Here is a 13273-nt window from a genome sequence, read left to right on the forward strand (position 1 = left end):
TATGCTTAAACTGAGGTCTGAAGAGCTCAGGTAAAATAAAAAAGATGTTCCAGAAAGAGCTATGGTAGGAGGAAACATTGTACACTGAAGAAAAAAAAACAACAAATTGAAACAAGGACCATGTGGTTGGAGTATGGATGCCAATTAGGAGTATCTTGTAAGGAAGAAAGTGAAAACATGATAGCTGGATTAGAATTATAAGTATGAAGGATTCAAGAACTACTGAGGAGGTAAAAAGCAACAGAATAGTGATGAATAGAATCCGCTATCATTGTGGTACATCTTTCCATGTACATACTTATTTACATAGGAGGCCCAATGCACAAAATTTGTGCGGGGGGTGAGGGAGGCATGGGCCAGGGGAGGTCCCTCAGCCCGGTCTGCACCCTCTTGCAATCTGGGACCCCTGACCCCTAACCACTCGCCTGCTTGCTCTTTACCACTTGGCTCGCCATTCCTTAGCACTGCTGCAGAGGTGGGAGGCTCCCACCACTGCCGCTGTGCTCACCAGCCATGAGCCCAGTTTCTGGCTGAGCGGTGCTCCAGCTGTGGGAGTACACTGACCACCAGGGGGCAGCTCCTGCATTGAGTGTCTGCCCCCTGGTGGTCAATGTGCTTCATTGCGACCAGTTGTTTCGCCAGTATTTCTGCCGTTTGGTCAATTTGCATATTAGGGTTTTATTACATAGGATCTTTAGTCTAGCAAAATAAAATCCTGCTACATATATTCTCAATTACTTGCTTCTTTCTACTGGTATACAGTAAATCTTTTCATGTTATCAAATAAGAAAACAGTAACTGATTTTCACATAAGGACACAAAACAGAGAATTCCTGTTACAAATAATCTCAACTAGTGAGTTCTAGTAATTACAGCAACAAAATCTACTATTTAGTGGTAAAAAGTAAATATTTTCATGAAGAAATTTTATATCTATAACGTATCACACCTCCACAGCATCCCCAGAAATAAATTTTAAAATAATCAGACAAGGCCCTGGCTGGGTAGCTCAGCTGGTTAGAGTATTGCCCCTATACACCAAGGCTGCAAGTTTGATCCCATCATGGCACATACAAGAATCAACCAATAAATGCATTTATTTAGTGGACCAATAAATCAAGGTTTCTAATGTTTCTCTGTCTCTCTCTCCTTTCCTCTATTTCTCTCTGAAATCGATATATAAAAATCATTAAATATAATAATCAAATACACTGAGTACCTACCTCTGTTTCCTTTTCTTCAATAATATTTACAAGTCCTAAGAAAATATTTTGCAATTTGATCAAAAATGGTTCTGGATAAATTGCCCAATCTTCCCATGCTCTGAAGCAGGTCATTACCCGTTGCTAAAGAAATAGGAAAACATAACAAGTTATTCATGACAACGTCTCAAACTTCATCTCATGAAAATAAATATCACAATTTGTTGAATTTTTCACTAGGTCAACATTCTTTTTAAAATTTATAGAAAATAACTATCATTGCCATGTTTTTAAATAAATCAATGTCACCTTCCAATTAAAAATAATGAAAAAGAAGCACTATTTGCTCTTGATCACCTAAGATCAATGTCCCATACATACCACTAGTGCAGTGATGGCGAACCTTTTGAGCTCGGCGTGTCAGCATTTTGAAAACCCTAACATAACTCTGGTGCCGTGTCACATATAGAATTTTTTTGATATTTGAAACCATAGTAAAACAAAGATTTATATTTTTGATATTTATTTTATATATTTAAATGCCATTTAACAAAGAAAAATCAACCAAAAAAATGAGTTCGCGTGTCACCTCTGATACGCGTGTCATAGGTTCGCCATCACTGCACTAGTGGTACACATGAGGCCACATTCTGGGAAACATTATCTTAGGAACTTATGAAAGCTGGATATCAAGGTATGAAGATATGACCCAAATTCCTTTATGAGCCAATGAAGTACTTTCTAATTCTGGCTAACACTTTTTTTCTACCCCATCCCTAAACCTCTCTATATAATAAACTCTGACTTATGGTCATTTAAGGTGTGAAAATATTTTAAGTGCTGTTGGTTTGTTTGAATCCCCTAAATGGTGTTGTCATTGGGCATCTTTCCAAGTTAAAAAATTTCCTTAAAAAAGTCTTCTTCCAATGAAAATATATCTATTTATTCAATTATAAGGTATTTTGTTTAGCTTTTCTTAACAATGGCTTACAGCTTAAGAGGTTATAAAAAATTAGTAATGCATATAATTGTAAACATGAATAATTAAAATGTGTGTTTCTAATCCAGACAAATTATAAAAGTTAACAACAGGAATATGGTTCTAAGAAATGTATTGTTAAGTGATTTCATCGTGCAAACATCAGAGAGTGCACCTACAACACCTATATGGTACAGCTACTACACTCCTAGGCTGTATGGTATAGCCTATTGCTCCTGGACTACAAACCTGTGCAGCACGTTACTGTAAAAAAACATGAGATTAAATCAAGCACAAGAGAACAATATTCAAGAGATTTATGAGGCTGTTGCCAGGTAAGACGACATACTATTTTACAGCAAACTTTTTAAAGTGCCCTGGCTGGTGTGTCTCAGTGATTAGAGCATCAGTCCACACACCAAAGGGTCAGGGGTTCGATGCCCAGTCAGGAGCACATACCTGGGTTACAGGTTTGATCCAGGCCCCTGGTTGGGGCGAGTGTGGGAGGCAACCAATTGATGTGTCTCTCTCACATAGACGTTCCTCTCTCCCTCTCCCTCTCCCTCTCCCTCTCTCTCTCTCTCTCCCTCTCCCACCCCTTCCTTCCCTTCCACTCTCTAAAAATCAATGGAAAAATATACTAGGGTGAGGATTAACGCCCCTCAAAATACAAGATTGATAAAAGTTAAGTATATACATAAATGAGTATGTCATTTATTATCATTATCAAGTATTATTTATGACTATACATAATAGTATATAACATACTTTTATGTGACTGACAGCACAATAAGTTTGTTTACACCAGCCAGCATTATTACAAAGATATGAGAAGATGCTGCACTAGTCATTACGATATCACTAGGCTAGGAGTTTTTCAGTTCCACTCTAACCTTATGGAAGCAACACCATATTGTTAAAAAATTATTATTTTTGTTAATCCTCACCTGAGGATATTTTTCCATTGATTTTTTAGAGAGTGGAAGGGAGACAGGCAGACACAAACACTGATGTGAGAGGGACACATCAATTGGTTGCCTTTGCACATGCCCCGACCAGGACTGGGGCGATTGAGCCTGCAACCCAAGTACATGCCCTTGACCAGAACCGAATCTATGATCCTTCAATCTGTAGGCCGACACTCTTTCCACTAAGCCAGACTGGCCAGGGCCCACCATCATTTTTTTACTGAAATGTCCTTATGCAGTGCATTACTGTATACCATTACAAAACAAGTGTTCTTTTGAGTGTGTTTTTTGAAAAGAGAAGACTAATTTTCAGCGAATTTTTGTAAAATACCTTAAAACTAACAGTCGACAAAATAACACTAAATAATACATTTTAAATTTCAAGTATATTTTGAAATGAAGGTAACATTGCAGTAAATTTCAGAATAATTTCTGAATCAGGCAAGTTATGTTTTATATCCTATATAATAAAAGCCTAATATGCAAAGTGTCTGGTCGGTTGGTTGGCCGTTCAATATGCCAATGACATGCTAAGGCCACTCAACCGGTCGTTATGACCTGCACTGACCGCAGGGGGCAGAAAGTCGACCAGTCGCTATGACGTGCACTGACCACCAGGGGGCAGACGCTCTGATAGGTTAGCTTGCTGCTGGGGTCCGGCCAATCAGGACTGAGAGAGATGAGCCTGACATGCCCTGGAGCCCTCCCAGGGTCCCTCCCAGGCTGGTCAACCTCCCGCATGCCTCCCCGGCCCCGATCGTGCACCAGTGAGGTCCCTTGGCCTGGCCTGTGCCCTCTCGCAATCCGGGACCCCTCAGAGGATGTTGGCAAGCTGGTTTCAGCCCGATCCCGCAGGCCAGGCCGAGGGACCCCAATGGTACATGAAGTCATGCACTGGGTCTCTAGTATGTCTTATATACTTTTCTAGCTCTCCAATGTGCTTCTCAGCTCCCATGCCCCATATTCAACACTACGGCAGCAAAAATAATAAAACAGCAAACATACCTTAAAGTTTTCAGACTGTAAATGGCCTTGAATTGTACGATAGGTAGCATTGAGGTCTGAAAATATCTGACATAACTTTGTTTCAAAACTGAAATTGAAATAATATATTCTTAAAACAGAATTGGTTTTAAAATCCCTACCTACTTCAGTATGCTATCCAAACCCCTCCCAGACCTAAAAAAAAACAACAAAACCTACCAATAAATTAAGTAATCTTGTAAAAATCAAGAACTAGGTGCTTAACCTCTAAAACTGTAATTCAACTGCTTTAACACCTAATCCTAAATTTTTCTCTTGCAAAATCCCCAAAAGAGCCTTAAGTAGTAGTTCCTTGATTAGCAAGGAAATTTACATCTGACACTTTGAGCCACCTAGTCGGAACTCTGGGGAATTATGGAAGAGTTCTAAATTAATTACAGTTAAGCAACATAATTTCCTATTGCCGAGGAAAGCATTAGCAATGAACTACAACAATATAATGATGATCAGAAGTAAACACATATTGGATAGTTAATGCTTAGTCTTTTGTCTCTTCCTTTGCCACTGTTTCAGTTTATTTATTATATAAGTGGCTAAATATTCAATAAAAACAGTTACTTTTTAACTGGTCCTATTTGTCTTGTTACCAAGTTAACCCATAAAAACTTTCAAAAAACTGTTACTTTAGCTTGAAAGTGGTTTAGTTCAATGAATGCAATCCAATTTTTTAGGATATTCTATGACTACAAAGAAATTCAAATTATTTCTTATTATTGGATGGTGTTAACAAAACAGTGCTCTCTTCTGAACTCCTTACCCTAAAGTATTTTATTTCAGAAATATCAATTTACCTCATTTTACTTACAATTTTCTATAATATGAAGCATTGGCAACTTTTGCTGAAGAGTTGTACAAAACATCAGAAACCAAATATAATCTGGCAATCTAGAATACCAAAAGATAACATAAAACAAGTTAAAAATAAAAACCATCAGAAACAACATATCTAGAGAAAAAAAATCCATATTGAATTTTTTGGAATCAGTGTAATAAGGCCAATGTTTACAATTTAATAATCATGACTAATTAGAATAGTTACAAGAAATTTCACATTACCACAATCATTACTTTTGCAGGGATAAAACTTTAACTCATTTACATTTCAATCTGTTAACTTGTCTGTCAATTAACATATCAAGACTGCATAAGAAAAGATTTCCTGAGTCAAGTTCTTCATGCAAAAAGGGAAACCAATTTCAATCCAAAGAGCCAACTATTATCTCCCCTTTTACCTATTCAATCTGTCCATTAAGAAAATTCAGCTGGCACACAACTCAATAAATGTTGTCTAAATGAATAAATGACAGATTCATTAATTATTATATGACTAGGGGCCCGGTGCACGAAATTCGTGCACTGGGTGTGTGTGTGTGTGTGTGTGTGTGTGGGGCGGGGGGGGGGGGGGAGGGGAGAGGGTCCCTCAGCCCAGCCTGCCCCCTCTCACATACTGGGAGCCCTCAGGCGTTGACCCCCATCACCCTCCAATCGCAGGATTGGCCCCTTGCCCGGGCCTGACGCCTCTGGCCTAGGCGTCCGGCCGGGCAGCAGGGACCTGCAGCGGCAGCAGGGGGTGCCGCAATCGTGCGGGCTCCGCCCCTGCCCCTGCAGGAAGCCTCTGGCCTAGGCGTTCGGCCTGGGCAGCGGGGACTCACAGCTGCAGTGGCCCCGCGATCGTGGGCTTTGCTTTAGGCCCAGGCAAGGGACCCCTAGCTCCTGGGACTGCCAGCTTCGACCGTGCCCAGCTCCCATCACTGGCTCCACCCCTACTTCCTGCTATCACTGGCCAGGGCGGAAAAGGCACCTGATTCTCCGATCATGGCTGGGGGGCAGGGCAAAGGCAGCCCCAGGGCCGCCTTTGCCCTGCCCCCCAGCTCTTAGCTCCCCCCTGGGTTTCCGATCACTGTCAGTGGCAGGGGGCTTCTTCCTGCTTTCCCTTTCACCTCCCTGCATTGTGCCTACATATGCAAATTAACCGCCATCTTGTTGGCAGTTAACTGCCAATCTTAGTTGGCAGTTAACTGCCAATCTTGGCAGTTAATTTGCATATAGCCCTGATTAGCCAATGAAAAGGGTATCGTCGTACGCCAATTACCATTTTTCTCTTTTATTAGTGTTGATGAGGAACCTTGGCAAAGCAAGCATTCATTTTAACTTATAAACCATCCAAGACTAGCTAGCTAGTGATAAGAGCTAGGAATGAAAAGCAGATCTTCTTTTACTTGTTGGAATTTCTAAATTCAAGAGGGATTACAATTTTTAAATTAGATATATACTCAATTAGGAATTAGGCAGTATCTTATAAACAGTTAACTTGTTAAATGGTTTATATAATCCATACTAGAGGCCCAGTGCACAAAAATTTGTGCATTCGGGGCGGGGGTGGGGGGGTGCCCTCAGCCCAGCCTGTGCCCTCTCCCAGTCTGGGACCCCTCAGGGTATGTCCACCCGCTGGCTGAGGCCTGCTCCCCAGGGGATAGGGCCTAAGCTGGCAGTCAGACATCCCTCTGGCAGCCCGGGAACCCTCGGGGGATGTCCACTTGCCAGCGGGGAGCAGGCCTAAGCTGCAGTCGGACATCCTTAGCACTGCTGAGGCAGGACAGTATCCTGCCACCACCACTGTGCTGGCAGCCGTCAGCCTGGCTTGTGGCTGAGCAGAGCTCCCCCTGTGGGAGCACACTGACCACCAGGGGGCAGCTCCTGCACTGAGCGTCTGCTCCCTGGTGGTCAGTGTGTGTCATAGTGACCAGTCTTTCCCATCATTCTGCTGTTGGGCTCCATTTGCATATTACCCTTTTATTATATAGGATGATTACTTTCTTTTCTTAAAAATGTATATTTCTGAATTTTGTAATTAGACTTAAAAATACCAATGTAATAATATTAACCAAAGCCCATCAGAATAAACAACTGCTTAAATGGTTTCATGACAAAACAAAAACAAAAATCATACCTTTTTGGGAAGGGGCGTCTTTAGGATCGACAATGACTCAGTAATGCAATCCACTATTTCTTCAGCAGCTTCAGCATTATTAAGACAGAAAACCATTGCATCTCCAATATCATTTTTCCTTGGAGTTAACCCTCGCAAGATTTCTTCTAATTTGTCCCTCTGTCTAAATACAAATTTCAAATGTCATTATAGCTACTGCTCATAAAGTAATTTCTTTAAAATCAATCAGTAAAATAATTCTGACGATTAAATTGTGTTAAATCTGATTTGTAATAAGTCCCCCAAATATGTTTTGTTTTTTTTTAAAGAACTTATATGAGGAAGAATAATTTTCCTGGCCTTAAACTAATAAACAATTCCAATGACTTTTAGTTTACAAATTTAAGTCATTTTAAAATTATGGGCACTTTTTCAAGAGTATTTAAAAGCATCCCAGTCCTTTTACGCCACTCCACTGAAAAAGAACCTTCATGTTCTTTACCCTCCTTTGAAGGGTCTTTAGCACTTCTACATAACATTAGGAAAGGCTAAAACAGGGACTGACAAACTTTTCCTGTAAAGGATCAGATAGTAAATATTTTAGGTTTTGCAATCCATATGGTCTCTGTCATAGTTACTTTTCGGCTAGTACACCACAGCAGCCATAGACAGCATGGAAAGGAATGAACATGACTGTGTTGCAATAAAACTTTACAAGAACAGAAGGCAGCCCGATTTAGCCTGTGGGCTGTTTGTGGACCCTAGTCAAAAGTAAAGAACATACATCTTCAGAAGCAAATATACTTTCAAATACTACAGTTCTCCATTACCAAATGCTCTCATAAACAATGCATCAATGCAATCAGATTAAGATTTATAGACTATGCAGTGAAGTATATAATCCTATATGCTAAAAATTCTTTTTCCATGAGGTATACAGAACTTCCTCTGAACATTTAGTAGTTACATTTATTTTTTTAATTTTCTTTAAAAAATAATTTGTTTCTGATCACAAGGTACAGGGAGGATGCAAGGGCAATGCCCGTGACTCCCATGCTGTCCAACCCAGTCTAAGCATGTGATAGTGTGTATACCAGGCTCATCCTGACCCAAAGTGTTCACTCACATTCTAACTGCTACAGAGTACAATATCTGACCATGTGGGAAGTTTAAATGTGTTTTCCAGCTTACTTTTAAATACTGAAACTGAAATAACTATTCTAACTGCTAATTTCCTAAAGCTCTCAAGAATGAGTAGGTCACAGGCAAACTACTCCTGTACAGCACTTAGAGCCATTTAAACTTTTTAAGAGGCATTTCTTAAACAGCAGTGACTAAGGCCCCTTCTGTGTTCCCAGTCTACTACTGTCCACGGTGCCTGTAGCCTTGAATGACAGCCCCTGGAGGTCCCCCAATATCCTAGAGTGCAATGGAGGAAGGGTAGGCCAGGCCCAGCATGACAAATTAACAGTCAATTTTATTGCGCTCAGATTAGAAGTCCGTGACTCTTGAGGATGACCTCTGTGTACGTGTAGTTTTCTTCTCCACATTACTGTTTCCATAGCCTCACAAGCTGTTTTTCCTCCCTGTAATGGATCTCGACCTTCTCCTGCCTCTCCTCATCCAAACTGACTGTGACTGCTGGTACTTTCAGGGAAGTCAAATGAGCCAGGCGTCCTGGGTAGGCCAACTTCCCTGTAGGCTTCAGACGCACACCCTTGAGGGCAGCAGGAACCACCATTAGCTTTTTCTTATCATAGGGCAGCACGATCCCATCAACATCAAACACCTTGAGGCAGTCCAAGGCCACCTGGCCTCACTTGGTCTTGTGCAGCAGCATGCCTAACACAGTCTGCCAAAAGATGCGACTGGGGTTGGGAAGTGGTAAGGACCTTGGGATGGGTTGGTGTTCATCTGCTTGCAGAGGAAGGCCAGTTCCTTCAACCTGTTTCTCTAAAAATTGCCAGAAATATTGATGCCTTCACAGTGCACAGTGACGATGGCCACCAGGCACCCAGAAGATGCCTTGACCACCGAGCACCAGGACCTGCCCCTCGACCATCTTCATCAGCTGCCTGGGAAAAGATGTTTCTGCTTCTTAAACCAGGCTAACTTCACTGTCCCAGAGCTGGCAGAGCACTGTTAAGAACATATGCACCCATGGTGGCCATATACTGTACAGTATAGAGACGCTTCAACAGTCAACCATCTGACCTTACTAAGCCAGACAACAATTTTTCCTCTTTATGTTGCATTCAGAGAGACAAGAATTCTAAGACTACTGAGATAATTTCTGTAAGAATACAAAGTATTCCACTGCTAGAGAATCACTGCTCATAAAATCATCACAAATTTTATTACAAATTTTATCAGTAGGAAGAGGTCAAGACCAATAAGATACACATTTACTCTTGCTAAGATGTTTAAGCACATTTAAAAACTTTATTTTAAGGTTAACATCTTACTAAGACCATTAATTAAAGCACCATTAAAGGACTTTTCTGAGTATGTAACAGAAAGGGAAAAATCTTACTCTTCCTTAAGTGCTCCCTTTTTATTAGGCTCCTCTACAAAAGCTTCTGTTTCTTGTTCTTCTGACATCCCATGCAGGTATGGATTCAATGGTGGTGGCCTCCAAAAAGATCCATTTTTGAACATACGAAAATCTTCCGTCCGCCACTTAGTTGGAGAATCTCCCTAATAAACATCCAAAATGTTATTAGAAAGCTCCAATACCTCAGTCAAAATTAACAAAGTAACTGATTCTACTTGCCTGCAGAATAGAATAAAGCTTCCACCTATAGTAAACATGGGCTGGTGTCTGGTTTTCAAATAAGAATCTAAAACAAAACAAACGAATTAAACATCAGATTCTTTAAGAACTGCATTCAAGTAAATATAAACCAATGAAAAATATTTGCTTACTTAGTTCTAAATGAAACCAAAAGCAAAGATTGCCGAAGAGAAACCCCTATTCATGTGATGTGCCATCTATATCCTTCTTCACCCAGCCCCAGACTACCTTCATGACTGACACTAATATTCACAAGGCATATATGATTCTTGCTAAATCTTACAATTTTATTGTGTTCAATAAAATGTGCCAGATACTGTGTCTGACAATGAAGATATTTTCCCAAGATATAATTTTAAACAGTGGTTTTTTAAAACTACTTAAGAGTGTTAAATGAAATAGATATAATTTTGATTCATTCACACCAAAAAGTGTTAAATGTCTTAGAAGATAAGCAATTTCCTATAAGCCTCATTTGTTCTACTATATCTCACTTATGAGAAACTTTCATTGAAAAGCATAATGAAATGTATTTTCCTCCTAGAGAATACTAAAAACAATGCTTTTTTTATTAACTAAAGCAAAATCAGATGGAAAACTGACCGAAATACATTCTAGTTGAATTACTAAATCTGCCTTTTCATTCCATTGCAAAAATAACCTGATACTTTTGTAACTTTATTCTTGGAAATATATCTAATTCAAAAAATGAAAAGTACTTTTAAAATTCATACTGATAATGAATGAAATGTGGTAAAACATGCAACGGAATATATTTTAGACTTTAAAGTAATGAAATTTTGACAAATATTACAACATGCATAACCCTTGAAGACATTATGCTAAGTAAAATAAACCAGTCACCAAAGTACAAGTACTATCTGATTCCACTTATATGAGGTACCTAGAGTAACCAAATTCAGAGAGAGCAGAACGGTGACTATCAGAAGCTAGGTGAATCAAGGGATGGGGAGTTAAGTGGTACAAAGTTTCAGTTATGGAAGACAAGAAAAATTCTGGAAAGGAATTACTGGTGACAACTACATAACAATGTGAACATACTTAATGCCACTGAACTGTACACATAAAAAACTGTGTTATATATGTACCAGAGGCCCGGTGCATGAAATTTGTGCATGGGGGTGGGGGGGGGGGGTGGTCCCTCAGCTGGGTCTGCGCCCTCTTGCAGTCTGGGAGCCCCCAGGGGATGTCCGATTGATGGCTCTGGGGAAAGCAGGATATCCTTAGCGCTGCCACAGAGGTGGGAGAGGTGCCTGCCACCGCCACTGTGTTCGTCAGCCATGAGCCCAGCTTCTGGCTGAGCAGTGCTCCCACTGTGGGAGCGCACTGACCACCAGGAGGCAGATCCTGCGTTGAGCGTCTGCCCCCCGTTGGTCAGTGCATGTCATAGCGACCGGTCATTCTGCCGTTTGGTCGATTTGCAGATTAGCCTTTTATTATATAGGATTTTAACACAATAAAAAAAAATGCACACCTGAACATGGGGTTGTTGATTTCTCTGTTCATAATCATAGCTTCAAACATTGGCCCTTCACGTACAACAAACTCTATCATTCGATGTATCAGGGCGAGCAAATTCCTACAACAACAACACAGTTAAAGAAAATGGACTCAGACCTAACACTATATAAAACTACACTTGACCTAAGTTACTATATTGTGCAGAAAAAAATTATTCTGCTGACTAATACAGAATTTTATACCAAAAAAGTAACCTGGAGCATGTTAATGCCTTGTGCATTAAGAGGGAGTGGGATAGAGGGATAGGGGAAAGGGAGGGGGAGGAATGGTAAAGGGAGGGTAGAAAATCACAACACAGCTTCGTAACAATAAAGATTTAATTTTCTAAATGCCACTGAATTTCATTTTCCAAATGCAAAACATTAAATTTGAATCCAACTAATTAAAAAGCTGCAAATATATAGTGTCAGTAATTTAGACCTTACATGTTATCACAGCCATCTAAAATCTTACACACTATCTCAGTTTTAAGAGAAAATATTCCTAAACCAAGCACTTTTTGTGGTGTTGAAATGTTATGTATGACTATTACTTATAAAAATGCAAAACTATTTAACAAATTTAAGGCCTGACTTAATAAAAAATCCATCCAACTCCTGTGCTTTTCTGGTACACATATAGCAGATGGAGTTTTTATTAAATCTGACCTTTAAATGAGGCAACATCCCTTTGGACCACACTTTAAACTAGTTCACACAATTCATGACATGTATAATTCTGCCTGTGTCTTATGAACAATGAAGCAATTATATTGCCAAAGCCTTAAATAAATGGAATCCTCTTTCCAAAATATTTCAAAATAAGGGACATGGTGCGATACCCTTCATATTTTTTCAAACAATTACTTTCTAATATTTAAGCCAAAAATAAACATGCAATTTTTTAATACATTCATTTTATGGGTTGGGCTCATAGACAGTCTTTATTTTTAAAATCTGTAGCTGGGTCCTAAAATCATATGATACCTTATTATACTCCAAACAGAATTTTAGACATTGGTTATGATGTCAGGCAAAATGACTCAACTTACTATAAGCTACTCTTGATTTCTCATTTCACCAGTCCCCCAGTAAAGAATTGGCAATTAATAATTGGGAAAAGCAAAAGGATATTGGCTCTTGGTACAAAGCACACAGAAAATTACACCTTTAGCATTCCCAACTCAAATCAAGAAATTAAGTTTATGTAACTGCTAGAATATATATATATAGAATAAGACAGAATTTTTTTGGCTCTAAAATGCCTGCTTCAGAGTACATGAATAGTAATATAATTTATCTCATGGTTATTATAATTATTTTCTGTCAGTTTTCAAACAAACCTACTTAAGTGGACACTAAATCTCTACATTGTGGGGGGAATGAATTTTTTGACCTCTTAAAGGAACCTAAAAGAGGTCAAAAAATTATATGAAAGTTTAATCTTTCCAAAGGGGAAACTACATACTTAAAATCTATTGATTTGACTTTAAATTGTTAAAACAAAAAGCATTATTTAATTTTAAATCTAAATATTTTTTTCTTTCACGGAAGTATTAACTGCTCTGCAAATTTGCAGTTCTTGATATCTAAATGAAAATGAACATATTCTCAGATCTATGGTTAGTGCAAAGTTATGATTCAGTTCCAAAACTCCTACTGTTATGTGTCAAATTACAATAAAGGGAAATCTTATGTATCACAATATATAAAGTCACTTTCTAGGTGGATAAATGCTATACATTCAGAAACTTGTATGAATTAAGTCAAAAGTAATTTATTTTGTTTACAAAGAAGCTGAGCCACATGTAAAGCTACTACTCAACATATGCTTTTC

General features: G+C 39.1%; 1 protein-coding gene and 1 pseudogene across 11 annotated transcripts in view; both read right to left on the reverse strand.

Annotated features, from left to right (window-relative positions):
• Positions 1–13273, reverse strand: part of U2SURP (U2 snRNP associated SURP domain containing) — an 88386-nt gene that overhangs the window by 32085 nt on the left and 43028 nt on the right. For 10 of the 11 annotated variants that reach the window (XM_059688231.1, XM_059688232.1, XM_059688230.1 and 7 more), the window contains 7 exons: positions 11412–11516; positions 9896–9962; positions 9656–9819; positions 7144–7306; positions 4999–5078; positions 4155–4242; positions 1224–1346 (listed from right to left, as the gene is read on the reverse strand). In XM_059688231.1, the coding sequence (XP_059544214.1) occupies positions 1224–1346; positions 4155–4242; positions 4999–5078; positions 7144–7306; positions 9656–9819; positions 9896–9962; positions 11412–11516 (790 nt within the window). Of the gene's footprint in view, positions 1–1223; positions 1347–4154; positions 4243–4998; positions 5079–7143; positions 7307–9655; positions 9820–9891; positions 9963–11411; positions 11517–13273 lie in introns of all 11 variants that reach the window. The other variant, XM_059688227.1, reaches the window with a different exon arrangement.
• LOC132230587 (large ribosomal subunit protein uL13-like) lies at positions 7888–9379 on the reverse strand (annotated as a pseudogene).

Source organism: Myotis daubentonii, chromosome 3 (genome assembly GCF_963259705.1).
Source record: "Myotis daubentonii chromosome 3, mMyoDau2.1, whole genome shotgun sequence".
NCBI lineage: Eukaryota > Metazoa > Chordata > Mammalia > Chiroptera > Vespertilionidae > Myotis > Myotis daubentonii.